Source organism: Chaetodon trifascialis, chromosome 13, assembly GCF_039877785.1.
Source record: "Chaetodon trifascialis isolate fChaTrf1 chromosome 13, fChaTrf1.hap1, whole genome shotgun sequence".
In the NCBI taxonomy this organism is placed as follows: Eukaryota; Metazoa; Chordata; class Actinopteri; order Chaetodontiformes; family Chaetodontidae; genus Chaetodon; species Chaetodon trifascialis.
Genome location: NC_092068.1, coordinates 10,138,926 through 10,157,674, shown reverse-complemented (window position 1 = coordinate 10,157,674; position 18,749 = coordinate 10,138,926). Strand labels below are relative to the sequence as shown.

The 18,749-nt window shown below is 44.1% G+C and overlaps 1 protein-coding gene across 4 annotated transcripts; it reads right to left on the bottom strand.

Moving 5' to 3' along the window:
- Window positions 1–6: 6 nt before the first annotated feature.
- heatr5b (HEAT repeat containing 5B) lies at window positions 7–18,723 on the bottom strand. 4 transcript variants are annotated; one of them, XM_070977519.1, is made up of 36 exons: window positions 18,677–18,723; window positions 17,990–18,154; window positions 17,691–17,902; window positions 16,903–17,011; window positions 16,637–16,786; window positions 15,852–16,023; window positions 15,611–15,768; window positions 15,275–15,524; window positions 13,477–13,632; window positions 12,935–13,185; window positions 12,634–12,745; window positions 12,379–12,531; window positions 12,187–12,286; window positions 11,891–12,000; window positions 11,640–11,803; window positions 11,293–11,468; window positions 10,407–10,512; window positions 10,120–10,310; window positions 9,746–9,905; window positions 9,460–9,649; window positions 9,055–9,224; window positions 8,820–8,964; window positions 8,545–8,724; window positions 7,981–8,232; window positions 7,170–7,351; window positions 7,007–7,075; window positions 5,906–6,085; window positions 5,577–5,817; window positions 4,784–5,020; window positions 4,433–4,560; window positions 3,480–3,624; window positions 3,011–3,283; window positions 2,550–2,774; window positions 2,272–2,423; window positions 1,953–2,166; window positions 7–1,285 (listed from the first exon to the last, which is right to left on the bottom strand). In XM_070977519.1, exons 2-36 carry the CDS (start codon window positions 18,113–18,115, stop codon window positions 978–980), a joined length of 6,147 nt encoding a protein of 2,048 aa, XP_070833620.1. In that variant the 5' UTR covers window positions 18,116–18,154; window positions 18,677–18,723; the 3' UTR covers window positions 7–977. The 4 variants fall into 4 exon arrangements, with proteins under 4 accessions (XP_070833620.1, XP_070833619.1, XP_070833617.1 ...); XM_070977518.1 differs by having other exon boundaries at window positions 15,230–15,524; window positions 18,677–18,707; XM_070977516.1 differs by having other exon boundaries at window positions 8,820–9,224; window positions 15,230–15,524; window positions 18,677–18,707.
- Window positions 18,724–18,749: the final 26 nt, after the last annotated feature.

Here is an 18,749-nt window from a genome sequence, read left to right as displayed (position 1 = left end):
GCACAATGATGTCAAAGCAACTTTATTCACATCTCAAAGAAATTAAGGTGGAATGAGCGTTATGATGGCAGCTGATGCTGACCTATTCATGTAGCAATTACACATAAACAGATATGGATCAAGAATCATTTCTGAGCAGTACAGCAATCTGTATGATATGCAGCACACACATTAAATAATGTACTTGTTCATCATACTTCCCAATTTATCAGCAGACTGTTCAACTGACTGTGAGAATTACAATTTCTGCTAAAAAAAAAAAAAAAAAACCAATCTGAAAGCATGATGCATTTCATATTCAAATGGTAAAAACGTAAATCTGATCAAAAGTAAATTGTAAATTCTCAGTTATGTTTCAGAACATGTAGTAGAAATGTTTACAACATAAGAGCAACCAAAAAAAAAAGCAATAAAGAAACCCCCCCCTCAGTAACAATCAGCAGATCCAAAGGCCACATACTAAACCAACTCTATTCAACAAACACACGATTGGAATCTAAAGGAATAAAACAGTAAAACGGCCATGTTCATGGTGACGCAAAATCAGTGGCAGAGAATAAAAATCAATTTTTGGGATAGTGACTGAGGACGACCTGACAAAAAGGCCAAGATCAAAAAATAAAATAAAACCCTACCGAAAAACAGAAATGTAAACTGCATCCCTTTATAAATGTGCGTCAAGTCCAGAAATGATACATTCACACAATCAAAATTTCCAAAAGATTTTGAAGTGAGCTTTTGTAAAGTGAACATTCAAAGACTTTTTAACCATATTTACAGAATTGCCTCCTTGACTTCAACAACAGTTCTCTTCTATCAGAAACAAAGATGAGATGTAGAATAAATAAATACTCTTGGGAAACTGTCGTTGATATAGACATGACATGTGGTGTTGCTCTATTGAAAGAAAACAAAACAGACCAAAAAAGACATCATTAAATTAGGCTGCGGGAGTGTACAGTGCATTCTTGGAGAGTTCAGAAGAAGCTCGTTTTGAGTTTGATGGTTGGTGTGGCTTGCACGGTCGGCTGAGCTTGCCTGGCTGCAGCTTTGGCTCTGCTGCTGGCCTGGTTGGCCCGTATAGCAGATTCCAAACGGATTTTAAGCTCAGGTGCGGCACCAATTACTATCTTGAAGGCAGCTGGATAGAGGGGGCCAATCCGCATTAAGTTCTGAAGGGCGAAATCATGCAGGCCTTTGGAGACTTGGGGTGCAGAGGAGATAGCGTTTTCATCCAAAAGGTAGGAGATGAGAGTTGGTACAAGAAGAGCCAGCAACTGCACTCCTAATGAACACACAAAGACAATGAGACATTAAAAAAAGACAATGAGTCACAGCAAAACTAATTAGAACAAATCAACAGAAAAAGGGCTGGGAGAGTTTAACTGCACTGAACACAAATCCAGACCAACACTCCTACACCAGATGTATGAGACAGCGGCTACCAAAAGGCTCTGGCAGATCAATTTACCACATTTTCAAACCTCAGAATAAGTCAAAGTAACAACAAACCGACCTTGAGAACCTCTAACCTCTTGCCACCACCGCTAAAATAAGGCAAATACAAAATCAATCAACTTTTTTGTGGCCGGTTTATTCAAGTATGAAGTGCAGTTTGCTTTTCTGGAGAAAAGCAAAGAAATAAGAACAAGTAAGAACAAATAAGAACAAGAAGTATGATAATTGGGGATACACAAAATGTATAAATGTGAATAAATAATATATAATGCATAATACTGTATAGTGTAATGTCGAAATCAATAGCAAAACTGACAGTAAACTAGTGCAGGGATTCTAAATTTAGCATTTAATGCTCTATTGATCTGATCTTTGACAGCACACATCTAAAGGTACTGAGCTAAATACTTTAAGAGACCTACTTTAATGGAGCGAAACGCTTTAATGGATCAAATACAGTGCTTCAGTGGTCCATTAGGCAGAGGCACACTTACGGTTTTGCTCTTCACCCATGCTGACCAGATTCTCCAAGACCCTGATTCCCTCCTGTACAGCCTGCAGCTCGGCAGCCGTCCCTGGCCGACTGCGCTCCACTGCCTTCAGCTTCTGCACCATGAGTGGAGCCAGAGTGTGGATGTACGGCGTAGACAGGGCGCGGCTGGAGTGCTGAAAAACTGATAACAGAAGCTGGTAACACCGTGCCTGGACCTGTGGCAAAAAGAAAGAAATAACACACTTAACTTGGCCACACGCCTCTGGAAGGTCTAATACACACCAGATTGTCACACTTCAGCTGTATACATAGACACTTACCCAGGGATCACTAGAGTTGAGGGCATTGCGGAAGCAGTCCATGCAGCCATTCTGTAGGACCATTACTCCAACAAGTTCATTGCTGGCAGACAGCAGGAAGAGCGTGATGGCTGTCAGCATATTGACCTCATCCATGTCAGGCCTGGACTCGTCTACAGAAATACAGCAACAAGCACGCGTACTGTCAATGATTAATGATGTCATATTTTTTTTCTTGCCCCCTCCATAGAGAAGCCAGTCAGCACTGTATGTCTGTGTGTGTGTATATATTTGCTTACCTGGCTGTGAGTGCTCGAGTACAGACGCCAGGCTGCTCCTCACGAGGCCGGTCCACTGTGTCTGCATGCTCTCCGCCCGAGCCAGTGGGGAGGTGATGATGGTCTTGATGCCCTGCAGGGCGGCTGACACGGGCACAGGCACCGAGTTGTCAGCAGTCTTAACTGCAGTTTCCCTCAGCACACCCGTGATCAGGAAGAGCACCGTAGGTAGGATGGTCATGCTTCCTGCCCAGTTAAAAAGAAACTTTCATTGTAAACAGCTCTATGCTAACAATATTCATACTTACTCTTATACTCACACAAATGCAAACAGTATCATTGGCATTCACAAACCTGAACAAAGCATGGTACAATATAATGCCAGGCAGGCTATAATAGTAATAAATAAAACATTGACATCCTTTTCATGCATTGCACTGTGTGTGTTTGTGTGTATTGTAGCAGTTTGCCTCAGGCCTCACCAGCAGGAGAGCAGAGCGAGGGCAGTTCTGCCAGGATGGAAACTGTGTTCGCCACCAGGCGTGCACTTTCTTCGGGTAGTCGCTGAGGCCTGAGTGGCACATGGCTGGGTGACTCCTTCACACGTGTATTAAGCTGTGGTAAGTGGCGGACCAGGATGAACACGAGCAGCTCCATGGCTGCAAACACCAGAGACTTGCCAGGGACGAGCTCCCCTGTGTCTCCTCCTTCCCCAAGGCTGGGCTGAGAGTCTTTCTCGCCTTCTTCCTCTTTACCTGAACAACATAACACAGTGACCTAGATCTATAACAGCTACGTAATTGAAACAACTCAAACAAATATGAACACAAACCTCACATGATCTTTTGTTCAGTCATCTCTCAGATGAAGTAAAACAGCATGGTCGGTTTTGTGTTTAAGGTGTAACTGAATGTAATGTAAACAAGCCTGTAGGATGTGTTAGTTCCTGACCCTTGCTGGTCCTCTGTCGCTGGAGATGGTCCTGTGCAGCCCTGATGGTCTCCTGTACGACAGCAGTGACCTGGAGCTGCACAGCAGGAGGGTCCCGGGTCAGCAGCAGTCTGTGGAGCACGTTCAGGAGCTCCACTGCCAACAGCTACAACAGAAATAACATTTAAAGTGATGCCACTGTGAAACACTGGTGCATTCTTTTTGCTATTCAATAAACACAAAATCTACATGTACACACACACACACACACACACACACACACACACACACACACGCACACACACACACACACACACACACACACACACACACACACAAAACATGTGGTTTTAGTCTGTGACAGGAGACTGTAATAACGGTGTGGAAACAGCTGAGTGACACATGTTGTGTCCTACTTTACGGGTCTGGATCTACACTCGGCAAAGATCTGTTCAAATGTTCCTCTAAATTCAGCTGAGAAACAAGGTATATAACAGGGTATATAATATTTGTGCAATATTTTTTTATACTCTGTCTTGTTGCTGCTGTAACATGTGAATTTCCCCCCATTGTGGGATACATAAAGTCTATCTTATCTTAAATCCTTCTCTCTGAATTTAGAGGACACAACCTATGTGTCCTTTGAAGCTCTCAGTGTCCATTGTGTGCAGCAATGGAGTATTGCTTGTCAACTCGTAAAGTCAGTAAACATCACGCGACCCTGTTGTTTTTACCAGGTATTTGCACTAAGGTGCCGATCTGTCGCAAGTAAATGTGTCACTTGAACTACAACAATGAAATAACCACTGCAAGGTGTAAAAACAGAGGCCATGAATAAAAGCCACATTTTCTTATACTGATACTTAGTAAAAATCTATCTGCAATCAACAAAGCCAGCCAGTAATACAGTTCTTAATTTCTTCCTTACTGCACATACTGTATATCATTTCTGTACGCTGCACCTGTGTCTTTACCTGGTCCTCGGCAATGTGGGTCTTCGCACATGGAGATTCTAGCAGAGTGAACAGTGCCTGCAGGCAGGACATCACGTGCTCAATGGGCTCCTCGGGCCGCGGGAAGCAAAGAAACTCTATACTGACACCTGAGAGACAGGACAAGGAAACGCACTTAGAGTGTGTTCATGCTTTTCTCTTTGTGCTTCCATGGCTGTAAGGTAAACAAAAAGCAGTCACTATGAAAATGTGCTCCACTTTGCTTCTTTTAAGACAATTGGGTGAATTATGAAAAATAGTACATAAATTAGGGATGGGGTGTGTTTCTCTATATAATACCTGAGAACCAAAAAAACCCAAATGTTTCTTTACCCAACATTAGATGCATCCTGTCTTCCACTGACTCCTCAAAGGTCTTTGTGGTCAAGGAGGCTCCTTGAGGAAGGGCAGGGGTCTTAGAGGGAGCTGAGGGGACCTCCTCTTTCTCTTCACTAGCTCCGAACCCAGTGCTGCTCAGCCACAGAGCCACAGCATGCAGGACAGGGGCCCATGAACTGCGATAGTGGAGCCTTGCTGTGTCTATGGTTTCTGGAGTATAGAAAGCTCCACCTGAACACACACACACACACACACACAACAATGGGACTTGTTCTGGCCATATAGTTTACAAATGAGCCATATTCTCACTCATAGATATTCACATAATGTGCTCCTCAATTGTACATTTGTGTTTAGGCCACCCGAAATATTCATTACATTTCCCCCATTGGTTAACAACTGATAAATTCTACTTTAATTTCCCAAAGACAGCTTTAACAATGTGCTGGAGCATCTTATCCCATCAAAACGGCTATTTGACAGCAATCTGGGAGATATTTTTGTTGATTGTTTTATCAAAAGATGTCCAATTCCCATTGAAGGCTTTTTTGGTAATGAATTGAGTTTTTCTCTGGAGAATAAAATCACAGCTCTTATGAGGCCAAAACTAGAGCAAAGAACTCAAGAACTAGTGCCTGAAGTGAGCTACATATTCCATGTACTATAAGAAACTTTGTTTTTTCCACATATCCATGCATATGAAGAGCTCTGATCCATATTTGACTCGAGACAGCAAATAAAAGTGGAAAATGTGCCTTTGGAAATCAAATGAGACTCTGTCTGGTACCGTCAGGGGGCAGCTGGCTGGAGAACTCAGCAGGCAGAGTGAGCAGGGCGTAGTCTCGCAGCATGGCCAGCCACAGGCGGCTCAGCGAGGGCAGCTCTGGCTGCACCAAAGTGATGAGGCTGTCAGGTGGAAGCACGTTGGCTCCCAGATCGTCCTCATCCTCGTCATCCTCTGCGCTTCGGACTGGTTTGGCAGGCTTAGACTCGGCCTCTTTCTTGATCTTCATCGACACCACATACACCTGTGACAGAGAGCCAGTGTGTATAGTCAGCTTTATTATTTACATTTGCAGTGTAACAAATATAGGACAGTCTCTGAGCAGGTCTCACCTCGGCCCATGCCTTTAGCACAGCCAGTTTCTCCATCGTGGTCGCACTCTCACTGTAAAGCTGACTGGATGAGCCCTTTCCCGCCTGCACCTTGTCCAGTGATGACACAAGCAGGTTGTGGACTCGCCGCAGGTCGTTGAGGTCACTCACAACGCCACTACCAATCCACGTACTGCACACCTGCAGTCACATGGAGGGGTCGAGGTAATAAATGGAAAAACAAATTGAACGTATACAGCAGCCCGGGCCGTATACAGCACCCCTAAGAAAAATAAAAAATCTAAATTATATGACAATGTTCAAGATTGATTAGCTGTCATGCAGGCCGCTAAAGAGGGTGGGGGTGTCAAATAATAAAATACCCCCTAACCCTGACCGCTGCTGCCAGAGCACACACAGCCCAGTGTACTACTTGCAGCATCACATAACTACATGAGACAGAGACTCGAGTTGTGTACCTGACTACATGCAGGAAAATCAGTGATGATTTATCTTACAAATACTTAAAATATCATGTGTTTCTTGTGTGTTAATGACATTGTTTGTGTATATGCACAAACAGCTACACTAACAGTTGGATTAGTGGCTCTCATTAACCAGCAACTTAAGCCATCTTCAGTCCAGCTTGCTGGATGGTAGTAGGCAATAAGTATCATGAAAATGATCGACAGCAGTCAACAAACCGACAACAGCATAAGCAGGAAGAATGAAACCATGACATCAAGCTTTTGGTCTTCAGAAAGAACAGAAATTGTCTTAATGGGCAAAAACTGCGAGCCAGGGACACGAAGGGGAATGTCAAAGAGAAAGGCTTTTTTTAAGAACACTGCTGACAGGCATGTTTGTTATTTTTCCCTGTCACTCATTCTTTGCATCAGTCACATAAGTCAAAGAGCATCAAGGCAGAAAATCTGACACTGCCAGGTTCTAAGGGGATGATGAATCACTGTGCAGTGGTAATTAACCGCTACTGCAGTAGCATTGCTACAAAAACGACATCAAACTACATAAATATTTGATAAGGGCTGTTCAATAGAATGAATGCTGCGATAAAACCAGACAGGGTGCAAAACTTCTAAACGATCGTAAACAACATCTTACCTGGCATGCCTTAGCCGTTATGTCAGACGGTGTATCAGGTGAAAACGCAGGTCTGAGGGCAGCCCCAACCTTAAAGCATACATGACGCCATGTTCACTTCTTCAGTTTGTCTCATATGTACTGTGTTATTTTCATAAAGCAATTCAGTGTGTTTTTCACTCACATTGGCCTGGTATTGTTCAAGGATAACATGCCCTGGGAACTCAGGCTCTGGTACAGAAGCAAACTTTTTAATGATGTCCTCCAGGGCCTGCAGGCCGGCCATCCGCAGCTGGTTACTGTGGTCTGTGGCCGCCATGAAGGCCATACGGATGAGGTCAGACAAATGGAGCACCAACTGATCTCCTGAAAAGAGAGGAAAAACAGAGGAGTATATGTAGAAACACAAGAAAACAAAAATCAGAAAGTAGACTATAACACAGATTTCTGTTCTCTCTCACTGTTTAATACGTGCTTTAGTGATCCCTTCATGATGGGTTTTATGTCAGCATGAACATAGTCGTTGCTTACTTCTGTGTTCACTTTTGTAAAACCTTCCTCTCTGTGAGAATGAATTGAGGATTAAGTGCAGACGAACATAAGAAATCAGTTTTTAAAGTTTCAGTGTGCTTGCAGTGGCTCAAAGGAAACCACACATCGACCTTGAGGCTGAGATTTAATTCAGCTTTAGCTGAAGTGCACCAACCATCCACTCAATCTCAGTCAATAAATTTGGCTAAGCTGCTTTCAGAGCTTGAACTGCCTGGAGGTCGCAAAAAGATATATAAACCCAAAAAAAAACAAAAAACAGATTTACATTTAATTTTCCAGCAACCACAGTAGTCTATTAGTAGTAGTGGTCTAAAATCATGTAAGCAACAAGACTTTATAAAATCAATTGGAAGCACAGACAAGAGATCACAGGTGGTATAAATCTATAACCAATCCTTGAGGTGAACTCTGAGCTACTCTGCTGGGAGCACGGTGAATGGTACCTTTGGGGTTCTTGGCTTGTGCAGAGCGGGCAGCTGCCAGGTCAAAGTGTGCTTTGTCATTCTCACACAGCAGGATGATGCGGCACAAGCAGTCAGCGGCAAATACCCTCGTCACCCAGCGCGGCGCCACAGAGGGCTTGGATTTGTCATCTTCACCCAGGCCTGTGAACATGGTGTCGTCGTCCATCTCATCTTTTTTCTCAGAGTCTTCCTCATCCTTCTCCACCTCAAATACAACGGCTCCTCCTACATCTGCAAGAGGAGACGGACACTTTTGTGATGCGAGGATTCAAAAAGAGTAGATTTAGTCCATTGTGTCAAGTATTGTCCACTTCATTGGTTGTGCTTTAAAAGACAGGAATGACTGCTGCTGTGAATGCAACATGCATTATCCTTTGCTGAGGCAGGCCCGTAAAATACACAATACATTTAAACTGATATTGGTCTGTAGAGATAAACTTGAATTGCCATGTCATACAATACTTACTTTGTTTTCTGTTCCAGCCTTAATTTCCTTAGAGACTGAAAATGGTAATGTGAAAGATATTGTAGTTTTGTATTTACCTGTAGTTGCTGCCAGGACATCCTTGCAGAGTTTCAACCAATGAGAAAGCTTTTCCACCGCAAGAGATGACAGCATGTGGCCCAGTGTGTCATGGATATCAGAGCACAGCTTCCTGTCTGTCTCCCGATCCAGCATGCCAAACAGAACGCCCTCCAGACCGGTCTCTGTGATGTTCAGATCTGAACAAGGGAAAGAGTCAACACAGTGACAGTCGCAGTGCTTTACTGAGGTGACTAAACTGAATGCTCTCATCAGCTTCACGATTTGTACTCACTGATTGTAGTGTCTTTGCTGTCTCCAGCTCTCTTTGCCAGGCTCATGGCATACTCGCAGACCTCTGCAGCCTCTCTCTGAGCCAGCTGTCTCAGGCAGGCCACAGCAGCACGACGCAGCAACAGGTGAGAGCTGCACAGGTGCACCTGCAACCCACAGTACAGTAGCAAATTAAGATGAATATGAAGACAAACCATAACTACCGTACTTGAAGTTTGAAACTCATTATGTCTTACGCAGAGACAGGGCACCAGGCTGGACAGATTGACATGCCGTGGAGCGAACATGTGCAGCTGTTGCAAGCATGAGATGGCAGCTGCCTGCACAAGGGAGTCAGAGTGGTCCTGCATTATGGCACAGCCAACCAGGCAGGACGAGCGGATGGTGGAGATTGTGGCTCCATTTCCTAGCAAACCCAATGGCATCAATTAGGAAAAGAGACAAACAGAAAGAGTCTTCTAGGAGTTAGAGGATACACAGTATGTTTTCAAGTCTGCTTCGGAAGCCTGTCATGGATTAAATGGATTTCTCTGCCGCCTGCTGGCCAGGAAAGGGTACACCACATTTACACATCCTGAGAATCAAAGGAGTGAGTCACAGCAACACAAGGAGGTTTGTGATTTGGTTTTTGCCACAGTTACCCTGTAATTCTGGTCCCACAGTGGTGATGAGAGCTCCCAGGCAGCGGCCCAAACACTGGTGCACCTCTGTGTGAGACGGGGGTACAGTGAGGAGCAGGGTGAGTACAAGGGACAGTGTAGGCTCCACGTAGCCTCTGTACATGGGACCACTCGAATCCACAATCAGAGCCAGAGAGTGCAGAGCCCATGTCTGATAAAAGAAGGATGACAATGTCTGAATTGGTATTGTGTAACAATAAATATGAGTGAATTTTAAAATCCATCCCTCCTCAGTAATTCACTGTACCTGAACCTCGTGAGAGGACCCATCCTGGGCCAGAGCCAAGAGGATGCTGACACTGGTCTTTAAGTGCTGGCCTGAGCCAATTCCTCCAACGTATCGATGCAGACAGCCGAGAGCCAGTGAATGTCCTGTCCTTGATACTACATCACGGGCCGACTTCAGTCTGGATAGAGAGGTGGGAGAGAGATAAGGATCATGTAATTAAAGCCAAGGATAGAGAAGGTAAACTAGATTCAGCTCAAGATAGATTATGAGGACAATCAAAGGCTGAAACATTTATCTTCATGAAAACATCTTTCACCTACAATAAGAGAAAAGAGAAAAAGAAAAAAAAAACAAATAAAACTGCACAGATAATACAGATATGAAATGCTTACTTGTCAAAGCTGGTCTGTGCCATTCTGGCGATGAAGGTAGCCTCTCCCACCACCTGAGCCATCCTGCCAAGGGCCTCTCCAGCAGCACAGCGCAGGATGGGGTTAGGATTGTCCAGTGCTCCCATCACCAGGGCCAGGGCCGACTTACGCACCTCCTCAGGGCCCAAAGTACTCTTGTTCTCAGCCAAACCCTTCAGTCAGGAAGGAAGGAAGGAAGGAAGAGATATATTATTTCTCATGGTATATATCACCTGAATAATGAAACAAGATATTCCTGGATTTCTCACCTTGAGGGCACTAAGCACCGCAGTAAAGATATTCAGTTGGACTGCCTGCTGCCGAACTCCTTTAGCCTGCTTTATACACTCTGCAAAGTGGTCGAGCATCTGCAGCCTGAATCATATACAGAGTCAAGTCTACAAACAAGTAGGGCTGTACAGAAGAGTTAGAAGCTGTGAAGCCTCATTCATAATACTGACATTCATATTCTAAATGAGCATTTTCATTATATCACACGCATCAGGGGCTTTGCAGCGTGTTGTATGGGGAGGACTGGGCGGTGCAGTGGGACAGATGCCAGCAGACAGCTGCTAAGAGCTGGGGAATAACCACCCGGAGTCACAGTGGATTTTGTTCTGATCCAGAGCCATGAACAGAAGGGAGGAGAGCTCGGAGCTGATTTTTATAAACTTTTGGGATTAAAAAGTAGAATTATCTTTACTTCAATGTGTCTGCAGCAACAAGCTGTGGAGGTGCCAACCTGTGCTATAATTAGTCTCTCTTCATTGACTGCTTACTGGAGGGGAAATGCATTTAACTTCATGAACAGACAGAGAAGGGGGGCCAGGTGGGAGGAATAAAAGAGTCTGGAAGGAAATCACTGAAAGAACCGCAGTCTGGTGAGTGCTGACTTCAGTCAGAGTCTGAACTGAAAACAAACACACAGATACACACAGCCTTGGTGCCTGCCTTTGCTCGCTAGCTTAAAGCTATTGTAAACTAGTCTGCTGTTTGGGGCGAATACACACAAATGTTGCCATGGTCAAACTCGCCACAAATAGCTTTGCAACAGTGCAGCAGTCAATGTAACCACATAATAAACATGAATACGAACTTAAGACAAAATGTCGACATGGTACACATATGAAAATTTGCACAGCAACAGCTAGTCACCTGTGTTTGAAGGACACGTGGGGGAAAACGACACCGAACAGGGCCACTGAAGCATCAATGACTGACACACCCAAAGGGAGAGGCCCTGGGATGGCCTCGCCTACAGGGACACGCAGGTAGATGGAGGAAGGATCGTGTTCCAGAGCACCGCTGCCAGACGCACTGTTGGGCTGCAGCTGTTTAGGAACAATCACACAGTATCATGTAATGAGGATGTTTTGTATAAACAGTTAATTTACAAAAGCTAATGAGAATCCAAACCACACAAGTCTACATGTTTTTCTTTTAATACAGTATATAGCAATACTGTGTTTTGGATTCGTTATATTATTGATAATTTTACTCACCTGATCCTCTATAGACTTGTGGTCTGTCTCCTGTAGCCATGACCCCATGAGCACACTGTCATCATAGTGGCAGAGTGAGCGCAGCAAGGAGGTGGTAGTGTTAGCAGAGTTGTCCGTCAAAGTGAACTCTGCCACCAGCTCCCTCAGGAGGGCGTTGAAGCTGCCTATACAAGGAGATTACTGCTTTTAAAACCCCTCCCATAAAGGTTCTTAACTTCTGTGGAAAAACCATGCAGAAGTGAGTGCGTTACCTTCATAGGTCTTGGGAGGCAACAGAGCCAGGATGTCGTACAACCTGAGCCTCACCATCGCTGCACTTGCTTTCAGGTGAGCACCATGGACCTTAATGATGGCAGGTACACTGACAAAATGAAAAAAACATTACACTCGTAAGATATATCATTTGAAAACAAAGAACTGCAGAAAATAGTTATTACACGTGACAAAACTAATGAACTGTGTGTCCTAAAATCCTGCAACACAGACAAAAAACCTCTCTATATTTATATGGTCAACAGACGTTCGTATTTAAAAGCACCACACTCACTGAGACATCATGGTCATGGCACATTCAATGGGAGTCATCAGTCTACGGATCACATCTTCTGTGAGCAGCTCGGGACAGTGGGCCACAAAACTACGCATGGCTGCCGAAGAGGGGAGGGGGAGCATTGGTCAGAATTGCGTCTGCTAACATTACAGAGCGTATGCAGCTTTACAGGGTGGCGTGTTTCTTTACCACACAGCGCTCCGGCTCGGCCCTCCAGGGTGACCTGCCAGGTGAAGGAGTCTCCTCTGGCCTTTTCTGCCTCCAGCTCCTTCTGGGAGCGAGGGAACACGTTCCTCCACAGCAGCAACATCTTGGGAAGGTGATAGCGCACGAGGGACGGTCCTGGACACAAACACAATGTGGTGACTGTGTTGTCAGAGAGGGAGAGAGTGTTGTTGACAAATCAAAGCCAAGAGATAAGAGAGAGCTGTCTGGGAGACTCACCAAGAGTCATGAGGGCACCCAGCAGCAGCCATCCAGCCTGTGTGCGCTGCAGGGAGAGTCGGCTATTCTGAGCAGCTGTGCGCAGGAGGTCTTCGGCTATACTCACCACCAACTGCAAGAAAGGAGCCATTCTATATTTACATCCATATATAGGGCAGTCAATGAGGCTTGTACAGAGGGTTAAGACCTAATTCAATATTCCTTTATTTTATTCGTCCCTTGAGGGGAAATTCCGAAAAGGATGTGTAAGAAGTGGGATATAATGACATTTATAGTTAAATTCCATTCTCAGGCTACGCACCTTGCCCTTGGAGTGGGGGATACCCAGTGGACACTGGTGTACGCCTCCCAGCAGAGCAGCCATGGCAAAGCTGTAGCCACTCACGGCCTCAGGTGAACTCTTCAGGTTGTTGATTCTCTCTGCGCAGCGGTCCAGCAGTGGGGTCAACTGATAGGGAAGTGCCACAGCAACGCACCGCAAACACCATGCTGCCGCCAAACGAGCTGCCATGCTGGGGTGCAGCAGCACTGAGGTGACAGTTTCAAGGAGTCCTGGGGAAGAGGACAGAGAATACGTTCCTGAGTTGTGAGTGAATCCAAGCTAAATTCATTCCTTCTGACAAGAGACAGTAATATAGAACAAGTGCATATACATCAAGTATTATATGTATTTATTGAGATGTGGATGTAAGATTTACATACTGTAGCTCTCAGCAGTTAATATGTATATGTCGAATGTTAAAACACGTGACCTAAGTCATAGATGGTGCTGTCAGATGTCATACAAGTTGGCTAAGAAAGCAAACTGTCAGTCAGTTCTATTTAATATTTTGTGGGTCTCACCTATAGAAGGCTCCTGGATGAGTGGTGACGCTGTGGCACTCAAGCTCTGAACCAGACTGCCCAGCTCCTTGAGGGCACACACCATAACATGCTGACTGGCAGAGACATCCGCTGCTCCTGCCTTGTTCTCTCCACTGATGTCATTCACAACTGCCTCTGGAAAAAAAAAAACGAGGCAAAGACAGAGAAGCGAACAAGAAGCGTTTATCAGAATAAAATGCAAAAGTTTTCAAGTTGCACAAGATCAAACATCTTTAAAGATATGATGATAGGTTAAGGATTCAGAATGTATGCAGCATTGATGGGTAAGGTGACCTGCACTGTAATGCAACTGAGACTGAGATTTTTCACAAAACAAGGCACCTCTTGTCAGATTTACAAAGTTAATCATAATCCCCTGACATGTTACATAAAAACACACTGTAATAACCTCACTGGCTGGCCACATTAGTCCATCTAAATGCTATCACACATCTTCAATCTCCAAGTTTTGCAACTGCAGAGCTAGAGGCCTTCAAAATACCAAGGAACACTGCACTGCTATATGCCACAAACACAGAGGTCTGAGGATTTCTTTTCATATAAAAAAAATATAATACAGGAAGCAATGGTTAGAATTGCATTAAAGGATAAATGTGATGAAGAGAAAAACACTAAAATTTCTGAACTGAAGTAAATTGCTGAGTATGATGGTCATTTATCAAGAACTTAAATCCTCAGAGCTCTAAATAGGCAACAGTCAAGACATGTCACAGGAAAGGAAAAGGTCAATTAAATAACTTTAGGGAGATATTCAAAGCTGCTTCTTGAACTGTGGCAGTCATTTGTTCCAAACTAAAATCAACTGTAGAATACACACATAAATACAAAGAGATCCAACTTCCATCATGGCTCCAGGAAACATTTTCCAAAGTTACGTCTAGCACATTTCACAAAGTCTAACTTCAAGAAGTCTCACAGATCCAGCTGGTTGGAAAAGCTACAAGCAGCAAGGATAGTGAAGAGCCCAGGGCCACGTTGTAAGAGACACCGACAGTCAACATCATATTCAAATTCTGTTTTCACATCAATATGACCAAAGGACTGTGTCTTTGACATAGTTTACATCAGGTCAAAGGTTGCAAAGCAAATCAGAGTAAGAATCATCCTTTGTGAATGAGATAAAGGTGATTATAAACATGATTGATGTGTTGTTGTAAAGCAGAAAACAAAAAATGGAAATTTGGAGGAACTGAAATCAATGAAACTAAATGATGGACAAACTTGAAAATATTATATCTTTTTGCTGTGGGGGGAAATGGCTTGTTCCTACTATGAGTCAGTGAATTTAGTGGCACATGCAGCTTTTCTGCTGGTGTAAGCCAGATGTCAACAGTCAGAAAGAGTTATGTTATCTGCTCCTTAGGGACCGTAATGCAGTAACAGAATGTGAATTTGCAGGCAAACAGAGGCTATGCATGAATGCACAGCAGGGGTTAGCTCGAACGCTGAGCCATCAGTGAATAAAGTTACATGACATTGTGATGCTGCTTGTGGTTAAAAGAAATGGAAAGAATGAGAGGAGAGAGAGTGATCCAAAAGAAGCAACGACAGAAAGCAAGAGGAAAAGCAGACACAGGGACAGCCATCTCCACACACAACAAAAGACGAGGAAGAAAAACCTCTGTATGCAACTCAAGCGCAAAACCATGCAAGACTTTTCGAAACTGAATGAAGGGCAAATCAAAAGTGATAATAATGGATGAGTACTTACTCTGTAATGCTCTGAACCGTGATATTTCCCCCCCATCCTCCTTACCCACAGCCCTCATTTGCTTGCTGATGGCTTGGCAGATTTCTTTGCCGGCTGCGATTTGTGCTTTCTCTCCAAGTAAGCCCCCCAGGGTGGCACGTAGCATGAAGGAGACACAGCGGCGTGAGTACACAGCCTCAACATGTGTCTGCGTGGCCCGTGGGTGAGACACCAGGTCCAAAACGTGGGACAGGAATGTGGCAAAGTTGCGCTCCAGCCACTGACCACCAAGTGTAGTCACAAACACAACGTACGCCTGAGGAGAATGAAGAACGTTTATGTGTGAAGTGGTTGAATCGGGGAACACAGGCTCAGATACTTCTGCTTGACAATTCACCTCACCTGTGTGACGCCCACCCGCACCTCCCTGCTGACAGAGCCTCCCCCCTTCAACATCTCCCCTCCACTCTTCAGGAAGCCAGATCCACCACGCAAAAAGCCTGTGGCCATCAGCTCCAGCACCTCCTCCAGAGTGGCCCGCTTCACGTTCTGACGCATCACTGAGGAAAAAAGGATTGAGATCATGAAGGATAACATGAAAGTAGCAGAAGATAAACTAAACAAATCAGCTCTTTCGCCCTACCAGCTGCTTGTTTGGGCATCAGGGCAGTGGCCATGACTGTGCCCAGCAGCTTGGCCACTGCCACTCGAACCCCATAGTTAGATCCTTCCAGGGCTTTGAAACACAACGTGGCCACGTTCTCCAGTTCTGTGGTCCACATGAATACTGCCTCATTCTGCAGCTCCAACAGGCACTAATCAGGCAAGAAGAAGTAAGACAGTGTCCTGTTATTAACATGTTCATCATGCATGTACAGGAAGATTCTCATTTACTACAGACATCCCATGATACATACAAACGATACAGATGATTATACTGTACATATGTTGGACAAACAACCATATATAGTGCAATTGTCATGTTTTCTGATCAGGAAATTGTCTTTCACAATAGGGAAGAGATAGTTCCGCCAACAAAAATGACATAGCAAAAATATGTGCATCAGTGGTGTTCCTTTTTGTAGTGGTGGAACGTGCTCCTACTGACATGACACAAGAAAGCATATGGTCCATTTAGCTTTATGATTGGAGCAGGGAAAGCAATCTTGGATCCTAGAGGATCCCCAAAAAAGGCCTTAATAAATTAAGGATGCAAAAGCTGCTCATTTTTGGAGCAAAGTTTGATTGTGGGAGAAAAGGTCTGAACATTACACTATGTAATGTGGGTTCTATGCTTGCAGCTGCAAGGAACCTTCACAAACATTCAGCAGGATATGACAAAAACAATAATCTTTCCTTTTGTTTGTACTGAATCAAATATTTTTGTTTATTCCTTTACAGCTCCATTTGACATTTTCTGAGACCAACCTTTGCTACTGCACAGCGTACAGCCATGGACCTGTCTGTGAGTAGTGAGCGGGCATTCTTGTAGATATCTCTGTGACACGAAGCTGCAGCTCCTCCCAGTCCACTGAGCACCTTCTGCAGGCTGAGAAGGATCTCTCCTCTGCCTTGGGACTAGATCAACAAAGTAAATGTGAAAACAGGAGGAATGAAACAATTGTCTACTCTGATTCTGAATTAGAAATCTATTTCGCTCGCCATTTCCAATGTTGTACTCTCAATGGTCATACCTCCGCACTCTTTAATGCTTTCAGAAGATTATTAATAGTGTCTGGAAAGGAGCTTCCCAGCATCCTGCCCATCTTCTCATAAAACGCTCCAACACAGGCTACAGCAGCACTGCAAGAAAATTCAATGCAGTAAGTAGGTGAATGAGCATATGAAATGGATTATCTACCATAAGTATGGGGGGTTTTAGTTTATTCCAGATACTCTCACAGAATAAGCCTCCTTTGAGAACATTCAGACTAGCTTTTATTTTATTTATGATTGATGTTAATAGCAAAATAAACTGCATTATGATTAACATTTAACCTCAACGCTCCTGATGCATTATTATGTATGCTAAAATACTGCAGAAGAAGAGCAGTGGCTTAGGGCTTAGCAAGGAGGTCTTGACCCCCATGTGTACCCCAGAAGCCCTCTAAGTTCACCTGCATCTAGATAGAGACAAGCAGGTGTAAAAGAATGATGAATAAAAGACTGCAAGACAACAGTGATGCAGATTGGTTTGTTTCGATTAATACCAGCAATAAACACAGCATAATATCTGCTCATGTATGCTTAATCTCCCCTTTGGAACATGAAATGTCATTCTGCAGATTAACATCTGGCTTAACTGCTAATACCATTGAAGGAGGACATATAGTATATGCCCGTCACACTGAAAGCAGTACTGAGCAGCTTATACCTTCATGCAAATATGCATAATATTAAGTAGAATATGAATATACACAGTTACTGCATTCATAAAATAGCCAGTGAAAATACACAGTGCTACGATGAAAAGGGATCTTACAGTTTTGTTGGCAAGTACGCAGGTGTGTCATCCTTGCTTTTGATGATCTCATTGCATTTATCCAGAGTCTGGAAAACAGTGAAGGTGTCGCCAATGCTGTAGAGGGTAGCGAGGTTTTTGGCCAGCAGTTTCCTCGTTGGTGGTCCAGGGGCACTGCTGATCAGTCCTGTCAGCTGCTCCACCAGCTTCTTCTGCTTCTCCTTCACATCCACCTGCCATTCATACACACAGCAAAGTCACACACTGCTTTAATGAAACCCATTCAGAGAGACAATGCCAAAATATATCTGAATAGTCACCCTATTTGCTGCCACAAGCACTTTGTCCAAGAAGCGGAGCCATTCGAAGATGAAGACGGGCCTCTTCGCTTCAGTGATCTGGGCCAAGGCATCTTCATTGAGCAGCAGACTGTGAGCTAGCTCCATGACTAGGATCTGTTAACACGGTGCTCTCCACCCTCGTCTCTGCAATGATATAAGAGGGGTTTGCCTTGTCAGTTGATATATCTCCTCTAATATTCTCCCTCTCATCCCATCAGATTATCACCTACGAATCATTATAACAGTCACTAAAGATCTGTGGACACTTACCGTCCTTGCAATGACTTTAGTAGGTTTCTGCCAAGCACATAAGTACTAATTAAATGAAAGCAACTGTCGCCGCTTTAAACGTTGTAAAATCCGTGCTTATTTGTTGTATACAATGTAGCAAACTAAACTGTCAAAGCTGGGTAGCGGTAACACTTGCTGTTCTGCGTTGACAGCTGCCTTCCTCCAGCTGTTGACAGGCGAGTTGGTTAGCAGCCTAAGCTAGCTAGTGCCTTCGAGGCACAAGCTAACGTTAAACTCCCGCTACGCACTCTAGCTCAAACTGAACACTGACACAATCTACCGTCATCTTCTAAAATATTCATCTGTTCAAAAACACCCCAACAACAACACCATTTAGGAAATATGTGACGAATTTAATGAAATTGTTCATCCTACCTGTGTTTCGAAAACCCAGGATGAATGACGAGTGTCAGTGGTGTCCCATTAAAGTATGTCCGACGTGAAACTA

Bases quoted from the DNA above. Each gene is read 5' to 3' on its own strand.
- heatr5b (XM_070977516.1), bottom strand. From the start codon at position 18,115: ATGGAGCTAGCTCACAGTCTGCTGCTCAATGAAGATGCCTTGGCCCAG. The intron at 12,001-12,186 runs GTGAGTGTGGTG...TCATTTTGTCAG, and splicing joins GCCATGACCATGATGTCTCA to TGTACCTGCCATCATTAAGG. The intron at 9,650-9,745 runs GTACAGTGAATT...TTCTTTTATCAG, and splicing joins GGTCCTCTCACGAGGTTCAG to ACATGGGCTCTGCACTCTCT.